The sequence below is a fragment of the Fundulus heteroclitus genome, chromosome 3 (assembly GCF_011125445.2).
Source record: "Fundulus heteroclitus isolate FHET01 chromosome 3, MU-UCD_Fhet_4.1, whole genome shotgun sequence".
NCBI lineage: Eukaryota > Metazoa > Chordata > Actinopteri > Cyprinodontiformes > Fundulidae > Fundulus > Fundulus heteroclitus.
This window is the reverse complement of record NC_046363.1, coordinates 28,737,764-28,763,782: the sequence shown is the minus strand read 5'-3', so window position 1 is coordinate 28,763,782 and position 26,019 is coordinate 28,737,764. Positions and strand designations below refer to the sequence as shown.

Sequence of the window (26,019 nt, the reverse complement as noted above, 5' to 3'; positions counted from 1 at the left end):
GACATGTCACATAAAACCAAACATAACTTGTTCGTTGGAAGGGCGATGCTGGAAAAATGCAATTACCCCCTCTAGTGTTAGAGTTAGTTACGACAGTTAGTGAATGCACCAAAAGTGCATAAATTACAATGACAGGACATGCAAACATAATGTAAAAATAGCATAAATAATAAAATCTGACCAATAACCCCCCCCCCCCCCGATTCTAATTATATCATTCACAAAATATCTGTTTTTCTCTGCTGTTCAAAGTCAAACATGTAGAGCTACTTGATTTTTGCCAAAACAAACAAGGCATATTCCTGGCATTAACGCAATGAGTTGCTAAACTCTTGAAACAGGAGCCATTATGACATTAATGTTTCACTTGTTTCTCAGACTTGAGCTGGTACACAGCTAGATTTATTCAGGCATGGATTTATTCAATCCCAGGATTGGTTGGATATCTTTCATCATATGGTGAGTTCAGAAGATATTTTTAAAGCAATTATGAGGGAGTGAAATGTGTTTTTAACATGATTTTATTTGTACCTTGATTCTAAATGTCTCAAAATCTTAAAGCAAATGCCTGAACTTTTTATTATACGTTTATAATACTAATTAGAGAACATATTCTAATTGGCTGAGGGTTGATCCATTGGTATGGCATTAAAGATGTTCATAGGTATAATATGTATCTTCTGCACTTTAGTTGATTCTGTCACTTTGTTTGCTCTTTTCTGTTTGAATCGACTTTGGACCAGCAGCTCAGATCACAACAGACTGATAAACAGATCAAACTCTTGTTTATGCACCTCTCCAGGTTTCTGCATGTGCTTGTCTGTGAGTGTGTCCCGCTGCCAGACTCAGACCCTCCGATGTATGGAGAGGTCCATTCCCCCCAGTATCCTCAACCCTATCCCCCCAACCTGCAGAAGCAGTGGGACCTCAGTGTGCCAGAGGGCTTCAAGATCAGCCTTACCTTCACACACCTGGACATCGAAGCCTCTGCGGGCTGTTACTACGACTCAATTACAGTCAGAGCCATACCATATTGTCAGATGTTCCCATTGCATAATTGCTTACAGTTTGCAAAATATTGGATATTTTCAAGAATACATATGTTTGCGCCTTTAAGTCTTCTTCGTTGTAAGTGATTACATTTATTAAGGAAATGCGTGCCAGGCTCAGGGTTGCCAAACTTTTTTCTGAGGTCGTGTCTCTGTGCAGTGGTAGAAACATCTGTTTTTATACTAGGACTGTTCATCATTTTCTTATATGCTTTTTAATATTTAATTTTTTCTGATTTAATAGAAAATGTGAGCTTTAACCAGCTCCATCTCCTTTCTAGGAAGAATTCAGGCTACAACTACTTTTTCTTCTGGAAACAATGATGAAATCAGTCAAAATATAAATTTTGCTTCTATATACTTTGACCAATCCCCGACTGATTACTTTCTATAAAAGGTTTTGTGGGTAGCGGTTCTTCATCATGTTTATGGCTTTATCCTTGCAGGTTCTACATGATGAAAAGCTGCTTGGAAGGTTTTGTGGTAATGAGAACTCTGCTGATGGACATCACCCCGGGTACCAGCCCATTCTGTCTCCAGGCAACAGACTCACCCTGATTTTCCAGTCAGACGACTACAACCCGGATCGTAATCAGAACGTGGGATTCTCCGCTCAGTACCAAGCAATAGGTGCCTTCTGAAAAATTTCCTGTCACATGGTACAAATAACATATTTATATTTTTATTTTGGAATATCCCACTATAATATGGATAAATTGATGTTATCAGACATAGATGAATGCTCAGCACCAGAACCTGAGGATGGATCAGGTCCACTCTGCTCTCAGATCTGCCTCAACACACTTGGGTCATATCTCTGTGCTTGTCACCATGGCTATGAGCTGCGTTCAGATGAGCGCACCTGCATCTGTAAGTTTGATGAATGCACTAGTAACACTAGAAAAAGTTTAATTTCACCTAGCTTTCCATACAAATACATTAATGACATTTCTTGTTAATGATCAATGCAAAGTAATAAATTATTGTAAAGTCAAAGAAAAATTGGAAATCCTTTTCAAAACCTTTTAGAAATAAATATATTACCAAAGTGTGGGATATATACATACATTAAGGGCCTTGAGTCAATACTTTGTAGAACTACTTTTTAAAGCTATTACAGCTGAATAGCAAAATGGGTTAAGTTCAGTCAAGTTGGATGAAGAACGTCTAAACATCAGATTTCAAATTTTACCACAAATTGTTAATTGAACTTAAAGTAAGTCTGGGATTTGACTTAATAACCCGTTTAGCTCATAATTATGCCTTAATATAAATCTCACCAGTGTAGGGACCATGTCCTGCTGAAAGGTGAAACTCCAGCTTAATCTTAGGTTTTTTGCAGCCCCTAATAGATTTTTTCCTAAAGGGGTGTCCATGTTTAGCTCCACCTATTTTCCCATCAACTCTGACAAGCTTTTCTGTTGCTACTGAAGAAAAGCATCCCACTTCATAATGCTGCCACCTCTATGTTTTATGGTGAGGATGGTATGTTAGGTGTCATGTGTAATACTTTTCCATCACAAAGCGTTTAGCTTGTAGGCCCCAAAGATCAGTTTATGTCTCATCTGGCCGAACACCCTTCTTCCGCATGTTTTCATGTGTCCTCTAGATGGTTTGTGGAAAATTACATACACAAATGAATCCCACGTAACATTTTCCTTTCACATTACATTTAGGCCCTACTTATTTTTTTCTATCGTAAAATCCCAACAATATACATTGAATTTTGAATACTCTTGCAAGGAACTCTATAACCCCCTTTTTTTTTTACTTTCTTTGTGTCCAGTATCCTGTGGCGGCGGTGTATTTGATGAGCCAGAGGGGTATTTGTCAAGTCCAGGTTACCCAAACCCCTCGCCTCAAGCTTTGTCCTGTCAGTACATCATTTCTGTGGAGTCGGGCTTCTCTGTCTCTCTTAACTTCTCTGACAAGTTCCACATCGAGAGTGTGGACACAGAGGAAGGCCAAAAGTGTCTCCATCACTGGTTAGAGGTAATAGAAAGCAGCTTTAACAATCTTTTGTGAGATTAATCCAGGTAAACATAACTCTAAAATGTAAACATTTGCTCAGTTGACAAACTTTGCCATTTCTTTTTTTAAGGTGAGCATCCCAGACAGAGAGCCCATGAGGCTGTGTGGGGGAACAAGCCCAAGAGTAATAGACACAAATTCAAACATCGTCAAGCTGGACTACCACATTGATGATCAAGGACAGAGCAATGGATGGAGCCTCGACTACAGCACATCCAGTGAGGGGGTGGAAATATTGACTGGACATTGGAAATGTAATGGTGATTGAAGGCCACACAGTCTTTCTTTTTTGTTTCATCGTGTGTATAGGAGTCAAGTGTCCAGTTCCCGGTAACGTAGCAAAGGGACGGGTCACTCCTACCTTAACTGAATATTACTACAGAGACCACATCTATGTGCGCTGTGATCAAGGATACAAACTAATGATGGTAAGCTTAAACCTCTTGTGCTTTGCATTGAAACACCACATTGTTTCACTGTAACATGTACCGCTGTTCAATTGGTCAGGATGGTCAAGAAATTAAGAGCTTCTCTGCGATGTGTCAAAGTAACGGAAAGTGGCACCTCCCACTGCCTGAATGCCACAGTACGTAAGCTTCAAACTAAAGAGAAGACAGATGTGAAATTTAACCATTTCAACTATGAAAGTCCAGTTGATCCTGAAAAATGTTTTCTTGTAAAACCATTTAATCTTTTCTTCTCTTCCACAGTAATTGATTGTGGAGAACCTGACCCTCTGCTGAACGGAGGAGTAGCTTTCCTGTCTGGCTTCCAGAATCAGTATCTTTCTGTTGTTCAGTATCACTGCAATGAACCGTTTTATTCTCCATATGGCGGCAATAATGGTAAGATTTCACTACAAATGTATTTGTAGTTGCACCCATAATCATCTATTTTATGTAAATTACAACTAGAAGTGTTTTGGATTCGGACAGAACAAAGCTGTATTTGCAGATTGGAAGGAAAAAAAATACCGTCTGCTGAAAGGAGGTGGTAACTGTGGCACAGGAGGAAAAGCAGAAAATATCAGCTGGATTTATGTTAATAATGTTCTCTGATCCATTGGCTTCTCTAAATAGTGTTTTGTAGTTGTTGCATTTTAAAATACAGAATCCAAACCAGGTGGGTTTGAAACATCCCTATTAATGTACATACAGAGAGTAGCCTAATAAAAATAACTTAAATAAAGTAAATTCATCAAGGCAATCCTTCTTGTGTGAGGATGAGTTGTACTGGGGAATCTCTACAGGTGAGTTTGGTTGCCAATAGAGGCAGTTGGATGGGTTCAGGCAGGGGCTGTAATGTAAAGCTCATTCAGTGATGCATATTAGAAGCAAAAAGTCATTTTTATTTAGAGATAAATTAATTAGATGTGATTGGACTTAAGTGTTCCTTTTGGATTCTGACATATTTACATATTAGTGACGTTAATTAAAATAAAGCTCTCAATGAAATGAATTCTCAAGTTCTTTAATCTTGCCTGCTTTTGCTGTGATTGTGATCGAAGAGGAGACAACTGTTACTTGACAAAAAAATATTTCCAAGAAGTTCGCACCAGCTGGATGTAATCAGCCAGTTAGTACAATCTGATTTGTGATTCCAGTGCAGAAATCCATCAAATTGCGGTTGCAGACATTGGAGAACCTTGCACTGATTTGTAAATTCCCTCCAGAGTGTATACAGGGGGAAAAATTGATTTTGGCATGGTGTGTGTTAATTTTGAAGACTTAATTAGTAACTTTCTGATGCAGATTTTGTAAACAGAAAACAATGTTTAGTTTATTTTAACACCAAAAATAGAAAAATACTTTGGTAAATAATCTTTTTTTACGGTTTATTCTTCTTAGTTTCCCTCACCTGTGAAGCAGATAGACATTGGAGATCTAACGATGAGGATATTCTAAGACCAATATGCCTGCCAGGTATCACTTTTTTGTCTTTCAGAACTTCAGAGCTCACCTTGATATATTTATATTTTCTTTATGACACCAAGTTTAACATCTGTGCAGTTTGTGGTCGGCCAACAAAACCCATTGAGAATCCCACTGGGAGGATCATCGGAGGAAGTGATGCTCCAAAGGATACCATCCCCTGGCAAGCTCTAATAAACATAGATTCAAACAGGGGGGGTGGTATGATCATAGCAGATCGCTGGCTGTTGACTGCAGCTCATGTAGTTGTAGCTAATGGACAAGTAGCACCACTTGAGTCTGTAAAAGTGAGTAGTACTCACCAAAGCTCTGTGTTTATTCACCTGACATTTAAAAACAACAACTTCATTTTTTATTATGTTTTTGTTTTGTAGATTTACCTCGGAGATACAAATGTTCACCAGCTTATAGCAAGCCCCTCTCTGAATGCAACCGCAATCCATGTTCACCCTGAATACAATAACCCAGACAATTTTAACTACGACAACGACGTTGCACTGATAAAACTGCAGGACCCAGTCACATTTGATGCATCAATTATGCCGCTGTGTTTACCAGCAGAGGATGACACATATGACACAGGACTAATGGGGTAAAGCTACTGTAATCTCAGTCTCATGGTTGTTAAATCTATTTTACATAACTGATCTTTTTCTCTGCAAACCTTTCCTTTTTTCAGGATGGTATCTGGCTTTGGTGTTAGAGACAACGGCACAAAGCGTTTTGTTACAAATACGCTGAAGTATGTGCATGTGCCAGTGGAAGATCAGGAAATATGCAGAAAGTCTTTGAAGCGAAGGCCTGGTACCAGAACACCAATACTGACAAACAACATGTTCTGTGCTGGCCTTCCTGATGGTGGAAAGGACTCATGCCAGGGCGACAGTGGGAGTGCCTTCACGCTACAATCTGAAAATGGACGATTCTGGGCTGCTGGGATTGTCAGCTGGGGGGTTAAATGTGGACAGAAAGGAACATATGGGTTTTACGCCAAGGTAGCAAATTATATAGACTGGATTAACAAGATCATGCAGGAGAATTGAGTTTAATGAAGAATGAACACAACAACAACTGAAGCAATAAGACAAAATTAAAAACACAATCATTAAAAGCTGATTTAACATAATGAGAACTTTTAGATACAAAGTCTCAAAAGCCATTAAAAATATGCTGTTAGTGTGGAATGAACCCTAAATAGAAAGTTATTAGAAAGTCTTTACCTGTTGAATAATCTTCCAGTTGTTCAAAAACTTTAATTAAAAATAAAGTGGTTTAATACAGACTTATGTGTCCTTTCATGCAATTCAAACAATAATAATAATTAATGTCAAGAATTACTTGGACACCTTTGACTTCGACTTGCTGAATTTCAAATCAGGAATCACAATGGAGGAGGAAAATGAGATTCTGGCTAAACTCTTCTCCAACCCTCCAAACTTGGACTTCTGGCCACTATTTCAAACGGAAAGTTGGTATTAAAATGAAGAATAAGAATAGTCTGGCTAGCTTTGACAACAGATTACTCTTTTTAAAATATTTTTTGAATTTCACGCACACAAAATAAATAAATAGATAAATTAAAAAAACCCTGCAGGGTTCGTTGCCATAGAAACCGATGACTCATTTCCCGCTGCTTTTTGATTGGTTGAGCTTCTGCGTCTACTTTCATTTTTTCAGTGATCCGCTTTGACACTCTGCGCATGCTCAAGACGGAACCTCTCTACGCAGTGCACCTTCACTCCTGCCGAAAGAGTTTAAGTCTTTTTTACTACCGCTAATTATGTCTAGTTAATGAATGTCATAGAAGGGACCAAGAGGGGGGTCCAAAATCTCCCTCCTGCGTGAAGAAGGAGCCATCATCATGACGCGTTTGTAGCTTTTTGAAATCAAAAGTGAAAGTGTTGCGTTGCATTCTTCTTTTAGCCCATTTCATTTTTAATTAAACACGGATCTTCTGCTCCTTGACGATGATCGAAGTATTATTTTTCGGATGCTTTTTGACGTTTGTTAATGGTAAGACTTTATACTATTATTCACGTTATTCCTTGCAAGGGCAAAGAGAGCGATCATATAAAAGTGTGTTAAAGGGAATATCCCAAAATAGCATACAGTTAAATAGTTTAATAAAAAAAACCTTCAACATGGGAAAATATGTAAATGTAAAAACAAAACTGCGTATATAAATGTATGAAATTGAAATACGGTGCTGAACGAATACAAAAATATGAACCTACTCTCATCAAGGTTAATGATACTACCACTGCCAGGTGAAGATCTTCATCGTGGCGTCTGTTAGTGGGTGGGATGCACAAGGCAGCAAATTAAGATCTTGTTCTCAGGGTTGATCTATTAGAAGCAGGAGAAACTGGCAAGTCGAAGAATCTGAGTTTGACATGGACCAGATTGTGATGGTTACAAGACTGGGTCAGAGCAAGCCGCAGCTCTGGTTGGGGTGTTTTCCAGTCTGCAGAGGTCAGTATCTGTCAAATAAGTCAAAAAGGGCAATTTGGAGGCCAAGTTACCACTTTGGACAGATTATGGAGATCAGGATTACCAGCAGTGAGTAAGCAAGCATCTATGTAGGACCATGGGGCAAAGGAACACATTTCCTTTTGCATCAGGTTGACTGCTATGTGCTTGTTCATCACTTACTCAGAGAATAGATTGCACCAGAATGCTTTGGGCTGGGAAATCTTGGGTCCATTGGGATTTTACTTTGATATGTACCACCTATCTAACCATGGCTGATGACCGTGTTCATCCTATAAATTGCCCCTCTGAGAAATATGTGCTCTGTCCCAAAGCAAAGGTGCTTTAGGAAAGGTTTGAGGACAACATAATAATTGTTTTAGATGCTTACCTGGCCTCCAAATTTCCCAGATCTCAATCCAGTGGAGCATCTGTAGTAAACAAGTCCATTCCTTGGATCTTTGAAAAAGCTGTGTTTCAAAAATTAAATACCTTCTTAACAATGACCAGACACTTTGACGCTTTGACGCTTTCCAGTCAGGTTTCCGTGCTCACCACAGTACAGAGACCGTCATTGTCAGGGTGTTTAATGACATCCATATAAATGCAAACTGTAGAAGAACCACAGTGCTGGTATTATTGGACCTCAGTGCAGCATTCGACACTGTTTGTTACTCTATTCTGTTAGAGCGCCTGGAAAACTGGGTCGGCCTTTCTGGTACAGCACTCGACTGGTTCAAACCCTGATTAAAGAACAGACACTTTTTTTGTGTCAGTATGTAACTTTACATAAGTGACGACAAAAATAACATGCAAGGTTCCCCAAGGGTCCATCTTGAGTCCCCTCCTAGTCAATATATACACACTCTCTCTAGCTCAGATCATAAAAAAACAACATTAGTTACCATAACTATGCAGATGACACACAGCTCTACATCACCATGTCACCAGGTGAATATGAACCGATTGAAGCACTGAGTAAAACCTTCCAGACTATTAAAGTCTTTGGGGTCGAATCTACTCTGCATACCCAGAACCAAACATAGAGAAGCAGCATTTAGTTCTTATGCTCCACTTATCTGGAACAAACTCCCGGAGGAGTTCCTTTAAATTAAGGTTAAAACCTATTTGTTTAAAGTTGTGTTTAAATGTTAATGTTGATGTTTGTGGTCCAACTTGTCTTACTGTACTGCTACTATTCCACTGCAATGTGCTCCTGTACTGTTTTCCCTCTGCCTCTGTAATGTTTTCATTTTTTGCTCATACAGCACTTTCAATGGTCTTTATACTGAAAAGTGCTTTATAAATAAACTCGCCTTGCCTTTCTACAGCATCCACACAGCACACCTTCAGGGTTCCAGTGGAATCTGTACATCATGGATTGGAGCAGCTGTGCAAATCCTGTTTTTTATTCCTTGTGTGATTTTTCTTTTTAGGTTTTTACTAAGAATCGTTCACATTTATCTTGTACTAGTCTGATTTTACCCTATAATGACAGAATGATGGAGCAAATGATCAAAGTCAAAGTAAAAAAATGTCTTTCCTCAAAACAAAAATCTTATTTCACATTGTCTTCTAGCTGATGGGGTTGCTGACGTAGTTCTTTCCTGCTCTCTGGTGGAGGAGGGAGCCGGACTGGGTGGAATGGGAGGTGGCGCTCTCTTCACCAGAACTCCTGCCACTCTCGTACTTCGAGACATCCCAGTGGGTCCCGATGAATCCCTCGACACGCTCACTCCATTTGTTCCACCCTCAGTCCCTGATCCGGACCTCATCCTGTTTGAGAACAAAGGTGACTCTTTCTTTCTGCAGAGATTAACCTCAGTCAGTGTGAAGTCAGCACCGTTTGTGTTGAACCTTTCTCGTTCCGTCTCTGCAGTGTCATCGGCGGAGATCCCCAACGCAGTCATGTTGCTCCATGCAGACTGCAATGAGCTGGAGGTGATGTGTGAAATAAGTCGTTACGCTCCTCGAGGACTTCCGGAAAGATCTGATCCAGCGTATTTCATGGTTTCTCTCAGCGTGGAAGGACTTGACATCAGCACGTCGCTTATTCTGCAGACATTGCCAGTCGAAAAAGATCAGTCAACTCTAACACAAAACAAACTCAGTTTACCTCTCAGCCAGTCAGGGACTCTGCAGACTAAAGGTTGGACCAAACAAGAAAACCATAACATATTTATTTCTTTTCTAGAGACGTTCTTCCTTCATAGTAACATGCTTTCGTTACCCTTTTGTGTCACAGTGATATTCCTGGTGTTTTCCAACATAAATTCAGTATCCGCTCCTCTAAGAGGAGACGTTCTCCTCAACTGCGGCTTCAAGCAGGAGGAGACGTCTTTAGCACCAGAGGTTGGCCTTGAATGGCGTCTGCAGCACAGAGGAAAAGGCAGGAAAGTGCTGGAAATGAAGAGGGAACTAGACAACACAGAAGGAGCCACTGTAGGTGGGTATTATAAAGAGTGAACCACAGAATCGACCGATTTATGCACATCATAGGCCCCCTGAAGGATTTAAATGTGATTTTCAGTTTGTATACAAAAAAATATACATTTTATTGCAAAGGGTATAAATAACAAAACTATTAAGATACATATAAGTTGCTATCATCTCTATGTTATATATTTATTTTGCTATTCTAAATTTTAAAGGCTTTATTGATTACCATACAATGGAGCACACAGTGTAGCAGCTGTAGCTCAATGACAACCCTGAGCCCAAATATTTGTATTTGTGGGTTCCCTTCAGAGAAGCTGTCCTTTTCTCACATTCCAAAAACATGCATGCACTATATTAATTGGCAAAAAGGACCTGTGAGTGTGTGTATGCTAGCTAAAATTAATAATTAAAACGGCTTCACTGCATTAACACAGAGAACAATAAAAGTTACATGTTTAACCCGTTTTTTTTTTGGGATGGGTGGCTGAATATTTTTCATTCTTCAAAAGGCACAACAGAAAACATTTGAGAACCACTGATCCTACTGAAAACCTCTTCCTATCACCTCACATAACCCTTCAAAAATACAAAAAAAAGTTTATAAGCCTTCTTTTCTTTTTTTAACTATTACTTACAATAGAAATGCAAAATAACTATTGCAGTGGTCCTCGATTCCTGTCCTCGATGCCTGGTGTCCTGCAGCTTTTAGACGCATCCCTGGTCCAGCACACCTGAATCAAATGGCTGAATTTCCTCCTCAGTGTTCAGTCAAGTTCTCCAGAGTCCTGCTGATGACCTGGTTATTTGACTCAGGTGTGTTGGATCAGGGACACATCTAACCGTTCCAGGACAATAAACCCGGAGGACAGGGATTGAAGACGCCTGTACTACTGTATGAACACACACTGTATGAAGGTAATAAATAAATAAATCCAGTGGTTTTCTGATTTCTTGCTGCAAACTGCAACATTATAGTGACATCCTGCAGCCATCACATCTACGGTACTCTACCACATCCTCCTTTTTCAAGTTAAGATTATATAAAAATAGTGCAACCACTAAAATGTGTTGGAGATGGTTAGCTAATCTTTTCCCTCTACTAACAGGGTAACAGCAAAAAGCGGTTCTGGGAGTTTTCAAATCAAAATTATTATTCACAGTTACTAAAAAAAAAATTAACTTCCACATAAACCTCCAGATCCAAGTTTGTCCCTTTAGGTTTGCTGTAGTAAGTTGCCACAGATATCAATTACGTCTCTGATTTTCTGTCCGTATAGTTCATGGTGAGAGGAAAGGCTCCAGCGTGGATGCTGCTCAGGCCCTCAGGGAGGGGAACGTCTCCATGAGTCTGACGGAGCTGAAGGTTGGAGATGAAGGAACCTACATCTGTACCGTCAATCTGGGTAATTTCCACGCCCAGCAGGTCATCCAGCTCCATATCGTTCGTACGTTTCCCTCTAATCTGATCTTTCTGCTATTTTAAGGATCCATCAAAGACCTTCTTTTGTTTACTATATAACGTTTCCCCTCGTTGAATTTCTTCCCAGAACCACCGCAGGTTTCTCTGTCAGAGGAGAAGCTGATTCTGCAGAAAAGTTCTCCACAGACGTTGAGCTGTCATTGCGCTAAATACTATCCACTAGACACACAGGTCAGTAACTGGGTTTTTAGATGTAATTAACAAGTCTGGTAAATTTGAATCCTTTAAAATAACCTCCAAAATAACTTGATTAGTATGAAAATCTGACAATGTAAATGTGTTACTGAAATAAATTGTTAAAAGCAGAATTTGTATATTTTGTTTGCATTATAAATATTTATTGTTATCTTAATGTTTTGTTTGTCTTACGTTCCTCAAATAAATATAAACTATCATTCAACGAAGCTGCTCTTTTTGTTTTCTCAGCTCAAAAATATCTTAAATAAATTCACGCCTGTAAAACAAAGCCGTCTAACTTAATGCAATGTTTCAGACTCAACCAGCATCAGGCACAAAGATACAACATTTAGATTTGTCCAGGAATTTAGTTTTACCCGAGAGAAAAACAGTGAACAAAAGTTCTGAATACACCGTTTACACTTTCAGGTTGTAGCTGTTTATGACTGGAAATAAAAAAAGACATTATCACTCAAAACAGTCCCACTGCTGTTAATACATAACCTAGTTAATTATAAAATTACCTGCACAGTTATAAGAATGTACATATGTTTATTTCTGTGCACAAAGGTAATTTGTACATTAATCAGCTCAGTGAAAAGCGCTGACGTTTACTGGCTGTTAAAAATGTGTGAAAAAAACCTTAAAGTAAATCCATCGAAGTAGTAAAATCTCAAATGCTGAAAAATTGACGCTGTATTTTAGCTCCTTAATCCTGGTCCTCCCTGTACGTAATGGCAAGATAAATTATGTTCATCCTTATTCAGCCTTGTTAGTCACAGCTCCAGCTGTCTGCCTTACTTGAATGACATGTTTTCATGTCTTTCCCATCTTGAAGAGCAGCTAAGAGAAGTAGCCGTCGGGGTCTCATCATATTTACATTCCTGGGAAATCGTAAGATATGCTTGGATTGATATCAAGAAGTCCCTAAACATTAGATCAACTTCAGAAAGTAAATTACATATAATAAAAAGGCAAGACAAGGCAAAGTTTGTCACTTTTCTGTAACAAGACGATTCAGGCCAAGTCCACACGTGGCAGAATATCTGGGAAAAACAAGACATTTTTATGTGGGTATGCCTTTCAGCCACACATAAACGGCGTTATACATCCCTTAAAATGAATTATCCTAAAAACTCCGGTCAAAGTGGAGATTTATATATGCTCTGCTTTTGAGCCTGCGTGTGTACATGAAAAGACGGATATTAATGTCCGACGCATCGCGGTCTGAGCCGCACATTTTTACTGGAGAGGAACTATTTCTTGAATTTCCACTTTCCGTTGTGTAAAGGAAGGTTTCCATGATACAATTTCAGTGATTATAGTTATAGTTATTATTTATTATAGTTAATTATTTTTTGACTCCAGATTTGGATGAAGATATTGCGCCCCCTTGTGTTACTTATGATGATTACACTGTTAAAACTTTAACCCTTATGTGGTGTTCGGGTCTGTGGGACCCGTTTTCATTTTTTACTGAAAGAAAAATGATACGATCAATTAATTTTTCAAACTCAAATTCACTGGCCTTGGCTCATTTTGTGTGAAGAACATATATCAGAAAACGATTTTAATGAGTACACGTCGTACACCCCCCCTACACATTTCTATTACATATAAGATGTCCGGGTCCACTGGACCCGGGGCTAATTGAAGTGTGGATGCTGATGTTCTGTGTACACAACACTCTTTCCTCCTCCTGTCTGGGCACATTTAACTTTCTGTTTTGTGGTAGTCTTTAGTTTCTCACACTCTTTCTGCTACAAATGTAGTAGATAGAGTATAAATATAGCTTTGATAGGGTGGTTTCTTATAACAACCGATCAAGGTGGTCAAAATATACTATGCACAGAGGGCACTGGAACTGATTTTGGAAGAGAGAGAAGTTTTTGATGATAATGTAGAGGGATAAGATTCAAAAGAAGAGGTTTCAGAATTTGAGGATAGCATTTCTGAAAATTCAGAGTCTGACAGTGACTCTGACGCATGACGAGATTGAGCATCAGCCAGTTCCAAAATGAAGACAAGTCACCAGGCCGTCAGCAGCCAGCCACAAGGCCAAGAACAAGAAAGAACAAGACAGTCAGCATGGAATAAGTGAGGAAATATGGAAGTCAAATTTTGAAATTGAATGGTCTCGCCCAAGAAAAGAGTCACCCCGTAGGCTACCAATGTGATAAGGATGCAACCAGGACCAACACAAATGGCAGTAACTCACACACAGGACATGAAGTCTTCTTTTCAGCTTTTCATCCCAGATTCCATCCAGAAAATTATTCTTGACTGCACCAATTTAGAAGGAAGACGTGTTTTTGGAGAGAGGTGGAAGGAAATGGGCCAAATCCATTTACATGGCTACTTCGGAGTTCTTATACTTCCTGGAGTTTTCGGGTCAAAAATCCAGTCAAGTCTTCCAAGTTTGCACACACAGGTTACACAACCCTGATATCCTATGTGCCAAATGAGGATGATTCAGGGGGAGAATGCTTGTGCCCTATCCACCCAACCTATAGAACCAAAATCTGCAGAGCCTGAAGTAAGTGTGATGCTGTTCCAGTACATGTTTGGCAACAAGAAGAATCAGTGCAAAGTGTGAAAGATGGAGAGAAAAAACAACATAGATGCATCAAGTGCAAAAAGTATGTCTGCAACACACAGTAAAACTCTGCCCCTCACGTGTTGTACAGGCCATTGGCTAAAGGTCATGGGGCTGATGCGTTGTCTTGACTGATAGGTATACTATGTGTTCATATAGCTTGTGTTGTGCACCTGAATGGGTTAAATTTCTGAGTTCAAAGAACTAAAAGTCAGTTTTGGAAAAATCTTGCTTCATGTGTAAATTTGTTTCCACTCCTATCATGACTTTTATTATAATTATTTTGCTTTATTATGTTTTAAATAACCAAATATTTTGTTTATACAACTTGAAATTGGGATGAAGTAACATTTGTTGAGTATTTTTACATAAAAGTGTTTGATTGTGAGGCATTAAAAAGCCCAAAATGCAACGGGTCCACCAGACCCACGAACATTGGCTGAGTAACAACAATATGAACACCACACAAGGGTTAAAGTACTTTAGTGCACAAAACACACACAAATCCTCATTCTTCAATTTGCAAAATTACTAAACTTTTACTTTTACATTCATGATTGGTTCAGATGAAACTTGACTTTTTTTTTTTTAACCCTAAAAGAGAATTCCTTTTTTTTTGTCACATAAACATAATTGAAGGGGATAAGATGGTTTTCCTTCCCCCAATAAAATAAATAAATAAATAAATAAATAAAACAGTTATTGAAGGTAAAACACAGCATTATCTTCAAAAAGTATTTCTTTAAAATGCCCTGATGCTGCTTGACCATGAGTAGTGTTTGTTTTGTTTTAAAGATCAAGAGAACAACTTTGGAATTTATTCTTACAGATGAACACTAGTTTGTCTTAAATAAAATTACACACTCTTCTGCATTTAATGGTTTGTTTCCCTTTGAGCTCCAAGTGAACTAATAAAAAAAAGAGTTACTCCCTGATAATTTTTTTGCTCTTCCTCACCTTTCAGATGGAGTGGTTTTTCCTCCCTCCAACAGAAAGCGAGCCAAAACTCTTTCCGAATCAGGGCTCTCTGAGCAGTCATCGGCAGCATGGCGATGGGACGTTTTCTCTGTCCTCTCACATAACCATCCCCCCGAGTTTTTCTCCAGGAACCAAGATCACCTGCAAGGTGTCCCACCCAGCAATGGATGAGCCACTCTACGTCAGCATAGTAGTCGAAAGTCCCCAACCAGGTAAACCACAACCACATCTGATTAATATACCATATACTTTTATTCACTTATTGATATAAGCATTAAATTAAAAAATCTAAGTAAAACAGGAGCGTAAAACAATCCAGTCAGATGTGCCTGATAGGCTGTTTAGATCATGTTCAGTGCAAGAAAAAAACTGACTTTAAAATGGTGACCAAACTCTCTGTTTGAGCATCCGATGTTTAACATAAACCTCCTAAAAACTGATCACATTTCCAAAAAACTTTAAATCTCTCTTGATTTTCACCTATTTCAAGAACATTGATTATAGCTTTTGTATTTTTTTGCCCATTAGTCTTCAGTGTTTTAAAATAAAGACCTTTGCTGTTGTGTTTTGTCCCACTCCAGATTCCTATTGGTGGGTTCTCGGCTTCCTCGTCGTCACTGTCCTTTTCTTCTATCAGGTCATGAAATAAGTGACTCTCAGATCATCTTGACTTCAAACTGAGCCTTGAATTATAATATTTTTTTTTTGTTAATGGAAACGTTTTCAGGTTTTATACCTAAGATCCTGCTGAATTTGAAACATTTTATTTATGGGGAACGGTCACATATAATGGTTTTTGCAAATTTGCTGAGTAGTTTAAATTTTTTTTTCTGTAATGATGCACTAAGTGACTTTGTATTTTGTATTTCTTTGCCCTGTAATACGCTGACAATCTTAGCAAGAAAAAGTCATTATCTCAAAGATGAGCCACTGCAGTTTCATTACTTCTGGACTCTTTATTTTTTATTTTTTGATAGTTGAGTTAACCTTAGGAGAAAATATTAGGACCTCCCACTTCTCTTCTAGGGTTAACTTTAAACTTTACCATTGTTTAAGTGCAACAAAAACAGCAGCCTAGATTAAGTCTCTCTAAAATGCGTTATATAATGCCGTTTGTAGAAATTTAAAACATGCGTATTTTGAGGTTTTCTTTAGTTTTGCTTTTGAGCTTTGTTGTGGGATTACTCTTTAAATTATTCATGCTTCTGACAGATGTAGGCCTGAAATAATTTTTATTCAACCAAGAAGTTTGTTCCTCTGATTTGAAAGACAATTTACAAGTGGTTTCACTTTTGACCAAATATTTCTTATTTATTTACATTTTCAGGTAGAAAACAGCACATCCTTCTCAATGTTTACAGTAGTTTCCATTTTGGGAAAAGGAATAATTTATTTATGAATGCATTAACTTCAGTGGGACTGTGTGATGCACCATAAATTGAGTTTCAAAGAAGGATCTTGTGGGAACAAAATATATGAAATAGCTACAAGTAACAGAAAGACGCGGTACAAATAGAGGAAATATATGATTTGTACTATTTTAATTTGCAATTCAGGAGGTCCACTATTGTGGTGTGGTTTTAAATGTTGCAGTTGTTCAATGTTTTTATTTCTGTTGTTGTCTTGTTTTTTTCTACATTGCATTACTTTTTCTTTTATCTTTTAAAATGAAGCTTTTTTTATGACTCGATATTGGTTAAGGTTTCCGTCCCTATCAGGAGTTTTTTTCATCTTTGTTTTACAGCTTGACTTCAGAATGGATGTAAAGGATGCAAACAGAAAAATAAAAGTTTCTAAAGACAAAAAACACTCAACCTATTCATTTACTCATTTCAGAAGCTCATCCATAGGTATAGAGGAAAACATTTGCTCCCCATAGATATAGCTGAATGCAGTGTGTTGGTAACAATTAGCAGAAATGACAAGTTACTACATTATAATAAAATAAATATATTCCTCACATAATTCTCTTTTTGTATTAGTTTGATCTTATCATTGAGCTCTAAGATTAATAACTGGGTGCAGATATTTTATCTATCATTGCACTTTGTATCCTTTAGTTAATTGGTCATCTATGTCTCTGCGCAGTTTTTCATTTATTACATTTTTAGCTATAACTCCATTCTTGGTTTATTGCCTCTGTATTTGTCCTCTTATACGTCACCTAAACACACGAGTTCCAGTTTACAGGGATGTTATTGCTCTCTGTGTTCCCTCGGTCTGGACAAATTCAGGGAAAAACAGACCTTTTCTTAATCTGCACCTTCAACCATGAATTATCTTCAACAGGAAATAAAACTATTGGATTTAAGTTCTCTGAGTAATTTTATTTTGTGTTTAAAAAAACTGCCAACATTGTCAAAACGTTCCTGCTCTTGTTCTTAAATTTATTGTGTTGTTAATTATTTAGTATTTTGAACAGTATGATACTGTATTTTAGTAAGTCTTTGATTGTTGTTCCGTATGAGTTTTAAATATGGGCTAACATGGCTCCCTTGTAAATGAGAACTCGTATTCCACTGAGACAACTCATATAAATAAATTATTATTATTATTTTATTATTATAATATCAAAAAATACGTTCACGACCTTGATATTAAGTTGTGTTATGCATGCTTGCTCAGTATGAGGGATTGCTGCAAAGCCATGGACAATGTAGACGACTCTCCCTGTGGCTCTACGCTTCTCTAGGAGTGAATGCTGCTTGTCGGGACTTTGATGCAATCAACTGGTTCCCTTATATAGGAAATTTTTGACCAATCTGTATAATATGGTTGAATTTTGACTTTGTAAAGTGCCTCGAGATGACATGTTTCACGAATTGGTGCTATATAAATAAAATTGAGTTGAATTGAATCTGGGCAATGATCAAAAGTCCACCTCTGAATGGCTCATCAATATAAAATGAAAGTGGCGGCCTAGTTAAAGTCTGCACCTAAATTCAGTTGGGATGCTGTAAAACAAGCTTATACAGGCAGTTCAGATTAAAAAATCCTCTAATGTGGCTAAATTAAAAATATTTCCGCTAAATTGCTGTAACTATCAGGGATTAATCTTCATAGGTGCAGTTTGACTTGGAAAACTTTTATCCTCTAAATAAATAAAATCCTCATTTAAAAACAAATATTTTATGTTATTTTAGGTTACTTTGATATTAAAATTAGTGTGATGATCTGGTACATTTAAATATGACAAAGAAAAGTAGCGTGAAAATAGTCATTATGTAAAGCGGTTAAGTGAAATTATTTTCTAGTAACTAAGTGATGCAAAGACGAATGATGAGAGTCACTCAGGACGCAGTTTGACACAGTTCGGTTCATGATTTCTTTATTGGCATCAGCAAAAGTGGTAAACATGCATTTGTCTTTTGCAAAATTCAGTTGCATCTCTTATCCTATTTTTAAGTCACAAAACATAATCTCTTTTTATATAGTGACTACCTGCTGATATTGTGGCACAACATCAGCAGGTAATCAGGGCTTAGCTCTAAAGTTATGCATAAATGTACTTATCCCATGAATTTCTCAGTATTATTATTTTGTTCTTCACAACTTTGAAAATCAGTCCAGACAGAGAGAAATGAGTTGCAGGTATTACCCGCAGTCTCCTAAAATCGAAGGTACTGATATAAACACATTTCGAGGAGCATAAACAGGGCTGTGTGTACAGTGGTTCTGGTATAATCAACTCCACATGATTCCTAAAATGATTTACTACAGTAGCTGTTGGTTGCAGTCCTTGAGGATTATGTTTTTGTTTTTTTTTTCTCTCAAAAGCAAGTGACAGATTTTGGCAAACTCGTGAGCGCTGTTGCATTGCACATTGCATAAGCAGTAAGTATATGATCAGAAAGACAAATATACACAGGTCCTTAAAACCACTAAGGAAAGAAAATATACAATCGGCAGTAAGATTCAGAGATGGCAGATACACAGGTCACACAAATATGGGTACCGTTTGCCATGCAGGTTAGAAACGAATGCCTCTTACTGGCTGTTACCGTACTGATGACAGATGAGTCTGGTTTTATGTGAGTCTGTGGGAGGGGGGGGTGGTGCCACATGGCTCGGGGGTATCCTAATACTGTCCTCGTTCAGACCCTCCTGCTCTCTGAAAACCACAACTCTGCTCTGCTCTACAAATGGAGGTTGCTCGAACTGAGACGCTACACATTCATCTGTCTATGGCTGCGACTCTGTCCAGTCAGAGTCAAGAGGCCTTCCCATGGGTCCTTTCAGGCGTACAGATTGTCTGTCAGTAGCTGCTTGGTGTGTCTTTCTGTCTGTGCGTATGACTCTAATGCTACCACCTAAGGTAGAAAGAAAAAAAAAACCCACAGGGGCACGTGAAAACTGATTCGTCCCTTTTCCGCCTGCAGGTTATGACTCAAGTCGAACGTATTTATGCAGGAAAATATGCGGCTGTACTCCTACTTCTTTTTTTTTTTTTTTCCTGAATCAGCCTTTTTCGGCCAAACTTTTGACACAGCTTTTCTCCCTTTTTTGCATTTCTCCTTTCTTGTCATCCCTGCAGATGTTTGAGACTTACGTGAGAGAAAGTTGTAACAGGAAGTGATGATAGATTACTGGTAAATTCCTAACAGGTAAAAGCTGCAGAGCGGCTAAACACAATTGCACTCGTGAAAAAAAAACAAAAAAAACAGAAAACAGAAATGACTGGACTCCTAATCTAACGTGTTAGTAAGAAGCAATGACTGAAGCGGTTATGATGAATGGAGGGTATTGGTTTGGCATGTCAGTATCAATATATAAATGTAGCTCTCTTTAAAACAAAAATGATTATGAACAAGCTTTGGCGTATCTCGAGTAGAAAGACTACAAACTGTTGTTTAATCTCCCCTTAGTTTTCTCTGAGCTCTGTTTCTTTCCATCTTTCCTCCTGGTTTCCGTCTGCCAGCAGCAGCCTTCAATTATGCATGAGGTGCAGAGGCTGGAGAGAGAGTGAGTGAGACTTCGTGGAGAACCACGGGGAAAGCAGCAAGAAAGAAGGTGGGGAAAGGGGGACGAAGAGGCCAGGAGCGCTACTGTTTAGGTGCAGGATGGTTCGATGGGAGACCGTGTGGAGAGAGGGAGAACGGCTGATCGAAGGGAGGAGTGGCGCTTGGTATTCTTCATTTTTTCCTCTTCCCTGTAATGTTATCCTTAAGTTTGAGTTCATCGGTGATGATGGGAGGAGTTCAGTAGAAGAAGTACACTGCAAAGGAACAATAAAGCGGTAGTCATTGAATCTGGAGAGCAAATAATCTGTAGAAAAACGCAGGTGAAGAACCCCTTTATTGAAATTATTTATCTTCACATTAAATCAAAAGCTCAGACACAACAGATCTTCAGAGCTGTCGTCACAAACGGCAGCGTTTTTAATTAGGGTATCGTGTGACAGACCAGCAGCGGATAGCAGTGAAGTGACCTGAATATCCATTCATCCAGTGTTTATTCCTGCTTATCTGTACAGGGTCATAAGGCTGGTGCTTATTTCCATAAAATAATTTAGTGAGAGCAGGATTCACCCTGGACCCCGGAGAAGGAGCCCCAGGCAGGATTTGAATCCAGCACTTTCTTGCTTGGAGGCCACAGTGTTAACTTCTGCACCACCATGCAGTTCTGGCATGAACATAAAACATGGTTTTCAATGTTGTTTTTAGAGAAAATGTTTGGCATGCTAATTGTTCTCACTTGCCTGAGTTAATAATTTGTAGAACCGTCTTTTGCTGAAATTACAGCTATGTCTTTAAAGGTATGTCTGGGTTTTTCTTCATTGCAAAATATCTTAAGCTCAGTCTAGTTGGATGGGGAGCTGATCTGAGCATCACTTTTCAAATCTTGCTGCAGATTTCCATTTGGATTTAGGTCTGGACTTTGACTGGACCTTCCAAATAACATCTTTTGATCCAAACATTTCCGTTACGGCTCTGGCTGTATGTTTAGGGTTGTTGTGCAGGAAGGTGAAGCTACGCACCAGTCTCAGGTCTTTTGCAACCTTTAATGGGTTGTCTTCCAGAACTGTCCCTGTATTTAGCTCCAACCAGCTTTCCATCAACTCTGACCATGCTTTCCTGTCCCTTCTGAAGAAAATCATCCTTCCGGCATGATGCTGCCACTGCCAAGCATCACTGTAGGGAGGGTCAATAGGATAAGCTGCGTCAGTTTTCCGCCAAACGTAGAGTTTTGCACGTCTGAGCTTGCTCCCATCTGAGCAGAGCACATTTTTCCACATGTTTTGCTGTGTCCCCTTTATGGCTTGTGGAAAACTGCCGATAGGACTTCCTATGGCTTCCTTTCAAATACGGCTTCTTCTTTTCCCATAAAGAGCAGATTTGTGGAGTGTGTAACTCATAGTTTCTCTGTCAACAGAGTCTCCCATCTGAGCTGTGGATCTCTGCAGCTCCTCCAGAGCTACCATGGACCTCTTAGCTACTCCTTGGATGCTTCCTCCAAGACATGGACATTTATTAAAGGTTGAAGTTAACAAGCACTTGAAACGTGTCTGTGTCAATACCTCACAATTATGTACAGTACTACTTTTTGTTAATCTATAACACAAAATCCCAATAAAATCCACTGAAGTGTGTCACGGTGACATGAATAACACAGTTAAATGTTTAGCAAGACACTGTATGTTATTTAAAATCAGAAAGGTATGGTGTTCACTTCCCCCGCTATATATAAATCTTAGTATTATTTAAAAAAAACATCCTCTACTCACAGAATATTATTCCAACCACAATGACTCCAATGATGCCCATCATGATCATCATCTGTTAAAAGAAAATTAAGACAAAATCATTTAGTTCTCTGCATAAAAAACAGACCAGAAAGCCATCTGAGCAGCACAACAGAAGTAAAACACAACACCCTGGACTGTTTGTGTTTCTAATGCTTTACTTAAAGGATCCCTTTAGTTTCCACTGCAACCCATTCAGTGGCAGACGTCCTTCTTCCGTTGCAGGAGTCTGCAGCAGCTCATTAACAGATTACAATGCCCTCCTCTTAACAGAACACCAAATGCCAGCAGGCATTTGCTTGACTCAGACTCTTATCACATTATTAGTTTCACTCAAATGCGCCCACCTTGCAGTTCTTCCACCAGTACTTGTTTTTTAGCTTGGCTGCGCAGCTTTCAAACTGGGAGGCTCCGGCCTGGAGAGCATCTGCTCTGTCATCCAACTCTGAAAGCTTCTGGTCCCTTTCCAAAACCTTGTCCACGTTCACCCTCATAATATCCACCACCTAGAGAGAGGGATGAGATAGCATTTGGCAACAGAGGAGGAGGGTGGGGAACGGAGAAGATTAACGGAGGAAATGAAATGGGTTCCTCTGATTGTGAATATCGCTAAGAAGGACAGCAGAGTGCTTTTTCTCTGTTAAACATTTCAAAAACTTTAGCACAGTCCATGTTTGTGTCTTGATTCATCTCACCTCCTCAACTTGAGCCTGTGTCTGCTGAAGCCTGCGGTTGCTCGATGTGTTGGGGGGGCCTGGAGGTGCACCGCCTGGGGCTCCATCTGCACCGGGGGCACCTGGAGCCCCTGGAGGTCCAGCAGCAGGAGGGGCGGCAGCATCGGGGGCAGACCTGTGAACGGAAACGAGTCTGAAAATGTGGCCTGATCTCAGATGTGATGAACACTTTAACCATTAAATCCTTATGTGATTCACATAATGAATCTCAGAGTCCGCGCATGACAACTGAGAGATCACTTCTTTAAGTGAATAGCTTTTTTTTTTTTTAGAATGTCATTATTTATAAAAGTATGTGGTTGAGTAAAATAAAAATTTCTTGTTTCTTCTGCAAACAATGTATAAATGTAAAATACTGTTGTTGCATACATTAATTTTCAGATGATGAAACCACAAAATACTGTTTTTTGCACCTCAAGTGATGCAGAGAAAACAAGTTAATCGATTTTTTTTAACCAACCCAAAGCCGATGTTTGAACTTAGAATCAGCTCAGGAACCAGTATTTACTGGAATCATGCCGTTTATGTGCTTAAATTTGCTCTTCAGTTGTCTTTCACATTGCTGCTGGGCTCAGGGGTTAACCTGATCAGTACCTATTCAAGAAAAAGTCTGAAGAAAATAAACTTTAATGTATGCAGACAACGTATTTACGGCAAATGTAAATGTAACCTGAGTTAGAAAATAGGGCACTTTGCAAACAGCAGCTCAGATCAGGGAAGATCAAACAACAAAAGGGATGGAGCCAGGGCTTTAAGAGACCTTCAATCACAATCACCACTGCAATGTCATCATTACGAAGGACTGCTTGGATGTAGCATGTGCTGGGGAGTTACATTTAACAGTGATGCATTAAAACGTTACATGCCAAGTGATTTGTTTGGCCACTTGGTGGAAAAAGTAATTATCCTTGAGATGAACTGATCAGGATCCTGAAGCTCATGGGAAATAGATGATGTTATATTGCAATCAATGTCATTTTTCCTAAAATTTAAAACGCTGGATTAAGCTAAAAAGGTAAAGAACTTCACAAAGATAAAGCTCTCTCTTTAATTTATGGTCTTCAAAAAGAAGATCATAAATTAAAGAGAGAGCAATCAACTAAAAAGGAAGTGGAGCCTTGTGATGCAGGGATTATATTTATAAGTGGAAATACATTATGAAAAAAACGATAAATTCTCGTCTAGGAATAAAAGTGAGAGGATTTTATCAGTTGAAGAACATGAGAGAAAACAATTTCTGATGATGAACTTTGATACACCGTGTTAATTAAGAGAGTGTTCAAAAAAGGGAACAGCAAAAAAAAAAAAAAAAAAAAAAAAGGAGCAGGTCCTAAAATTGTTCAAAGAAACTCCTCAAAGAGACCAGCTACTTAGGCCGCTGCTGGGAATGAAAGCCACAGCTCAGCAGGGACGCCTCCAGACAGTTTTTGAAAAAGTGGGCCAGGTTGGGGAGGGTGGCACTAGTAACCTTGGGCATAGCATTTTAAAATAATAATAAAAAAATAAAAACAAAAAGAAAAGAGTAAAATACCCGTTTTAACAGAGTTTCCTGGACTTTTATGATGCTAGAGAAGTGAGCGGGGGAGTAGAGCTGAGAATGATTGATATATATTTATAGGTGGCAAGCTATGAAGTGTGCAGAATAGAGAAATTAAAAACAAATTAATAAATAAATAATCAAATAAATGAATGATTCAGTTCATTGAAACATTTTACATTAATATTAATAAATAGTATATTATGTTCATAGAGCCAGTGGGGTGGGCAGTGATTTTATAAGGGTGGCCATTGCCTACCCGGGGCCCCACCACCCTCTGGAGCACCTCTGCTGCTGGGGGGAAAAAAAGTCGTATAAAACATTTAGACAATTTTTCAGACGAACCCAGACAACAAGAACATTGTCATTATTATCGTATTGTTATTATTATTATAAAGCTTTTCAAAAGGATCTGAAAATTGATCTGAGACAAACAAAAGTAACAGTAAATATGTTTAATGTGAAAATATTTGGACTGTAAACACATAGTTTAACTCTCCTAAAGGATTAGCTGTGGCAATGATCCAACTCTTTATGCATAATTTAAGTGATGTGACGACCATTTTCACTTGCGTCAGCAAAAAAAAAAAAAAAAAAAAAAAAAAAAAAAAAACACAGCAAAGTGAAATAAAACGGCTCAGTTTTGATCTTTTAATTCTAAAAATACATCCAAATGATTAAAAACTACATCTAGATTCATCTGAAGAAGCTTCTATTTGGTCTTTTACGTTTTTTGTAAAGACAAAAAAAAAGGGGGGGGGGGGGGTAATAGAGAATACGCATAAATACTCACATTTTCTATGCAGCTGTGGAAGTGAAGAAAGAGATGGTCCTAAAGTAGTAGGAGTAATAATAATAAAAATCTCAGGAAAAGGTGATGCAGATCTGAAGGCACTTATCCAGGGGGGAAAAAAAATCTGAGGTTTTAATTAGTAAAGAGGTTTAAGTTGCTTCAGAAAAGGGCGGGGAGTCTTCTTGGTGCAGTGGACGCGATCTTCTAGCGATGCCTTTATACTGCAAGTACCGCAATACCGAGCCACGTATACAGGTCGCGTAATAACTCACTGTGTGGCAGCTGGGGGAATAAGGGAGAGCGATGCAAGTTCAAGAGAAGAGGAGCGCTTCTAAAATATAATCCAGCCAAGAGATGAATCCATGGATGTTCAGCTCCCAGCGGGACTGCTGCTGCTGCTGCGTCCAGCTCTTCCAAGTGATGCTGAGCGTTTGGAGCTGCTCCTGGATGCTGATCGAGGACGCAGCGCTGATTGGCTGGCAGCTTGGGTAGTTTCCTGTTCGGAAAGCTACAAACAAATGTGTTCGGGATAAAGAAAGTGCAGTCATGAGAAACTGGCTGTTTCTCTTTGACTCCTGTCTCCTCCTCCTCCTCCTCCTCCTCCCTGTGCGTCTTGGGGGAGGGAAGTGCGGTACTTTCGTTCGTGCAAAGTGTTCCAGCTGCAATAATGCGTCTCCTCAGTTGGACTCCCAACGACAGTGCGGCACCCCTCCCCTCCCTTCCCCTCCCCATCCCTGCCCCCTCTCCAGCTTTGCAGTGCTGCAGCTCTCCGTGGCGGCGGGACCAGACTGCGGTATAGTGGACAACCGGAGGATTGTTGACTCGGCTGTTTTCCTCTCCCTGAGCCCGGGATTCTCCCAATCACCCCCAGCTACTGTATCACATTTCCCTTCGCTACTGCTTCTGTTTGACTCAAGTCCAGCCTGTTCAGATCCGCACCGTGCGCACTTCGACAGAGCCACTCATCCAACAAAAGTAACAGTTAAATCAGCCGTGGAGAACCGAGGCTCTGAAGCAAACGCGCGTATTGGAAGAACGAAGAAGGACGCCTCTCCTGAAGCAG

The 26,019-nt window shown here is 39.1% G+C and overlaps 3 protein-coding genes and 1 long non-coding RNA gene across 4 annotated transcripts; 2 read left to right on the top strand and 2 right to left on the bottom strand.

Annotated features, from left to right (window-relative positions):
* Positions 1-347: 347 nt before the first annotated feature.
* On the top strand, positions 348-6,293 carry LOC105931567 (complement C1r subcomponent). Its single transcript, XM_012870288.3, has 13 exons — positions 348-459; positions 803-1,016; positions 1,496-1,679; positions 1,779-1,919; positions 2,836-3,041; positions 3,151-3,298; positions 3,390-3,508; positions 3,588-3,666; positions 3,791-3,925; positions 4,928-5,002; positions 5,090-5,298; positions 5,386-5,603; positions 5,691-6,293. Exons 1-13 carry the CDS (start codon positions 413-415, stop codon positions 6,052-6,054), a joined length of 2,139 nt encoding a protein of 712 aa, XP_012725742.2. The 5' UTR covers positions 348-412; the 3' UTR covers positions 6,055-6,293.
* An 85-nt stretch (positions 6,294-6,378) lies between these two features.
* Positions 6,379-16,957, top strand: tapbpl (TAP binding protein like). The gene is made up of 8 exons (XM_012870294.3): positions 6,379-7,024; positions 9,060-9,272; positions 9,360-9,629; positions 9,726-9,926; positions 11,197-11,364; positions 11,467-11,570; positions 15,137-15,362; positions 15,732-16,957. The coding sequence occupies exons 1-8, from the start codon at positions 6,979-6,981 to the stop codon at positions 15,797-15,799; spliced, it is 1,296 nt and encodes a 431-aa protein (XP_012725748.2). The 5' UTR covers positions 6,379-6,978; the 3' UTR covers positions 15,800-16,957.
* Positions 9,027-10,648, bottom strand: LOC110368998. Its single transcript, XR_002428604.2, has 3 exons — positions 10,555-10,648; positions 9,338-9,535; positions 9,027-9,256 (listed from the first exon to the last, which is right to left on the bottom strand). It is a non-coding gene; the product is annotated as an uncharacterized LOC110368998 (long non-coding RNA).
* Positions 16,958-18,461: 1,504 nt separating the features above from the next.
* LOC105931570 (vesicle-associated membrane protein 1) lies at positions 18,462-25,616 on the bottom strand. Its single transcript, XM_012870295.3, has 5 exons — positions 24,957-25,616; positions 22,588-22,741; positions 22,240-22,398; positions 21,875-21,926; positions 18,462-20,365 (listed from the first exon to the last, which is right to left on the bottom strand). Coding segments are annotated over exons 1-5 (384 nt in total). The 5' UTR covers positions 24,959-25,616; the 3' UTR covers positions 18,462-20,348.
* Between the last annotated feature and the right edge of the window lie 403 nt (positions 25,617-26,019).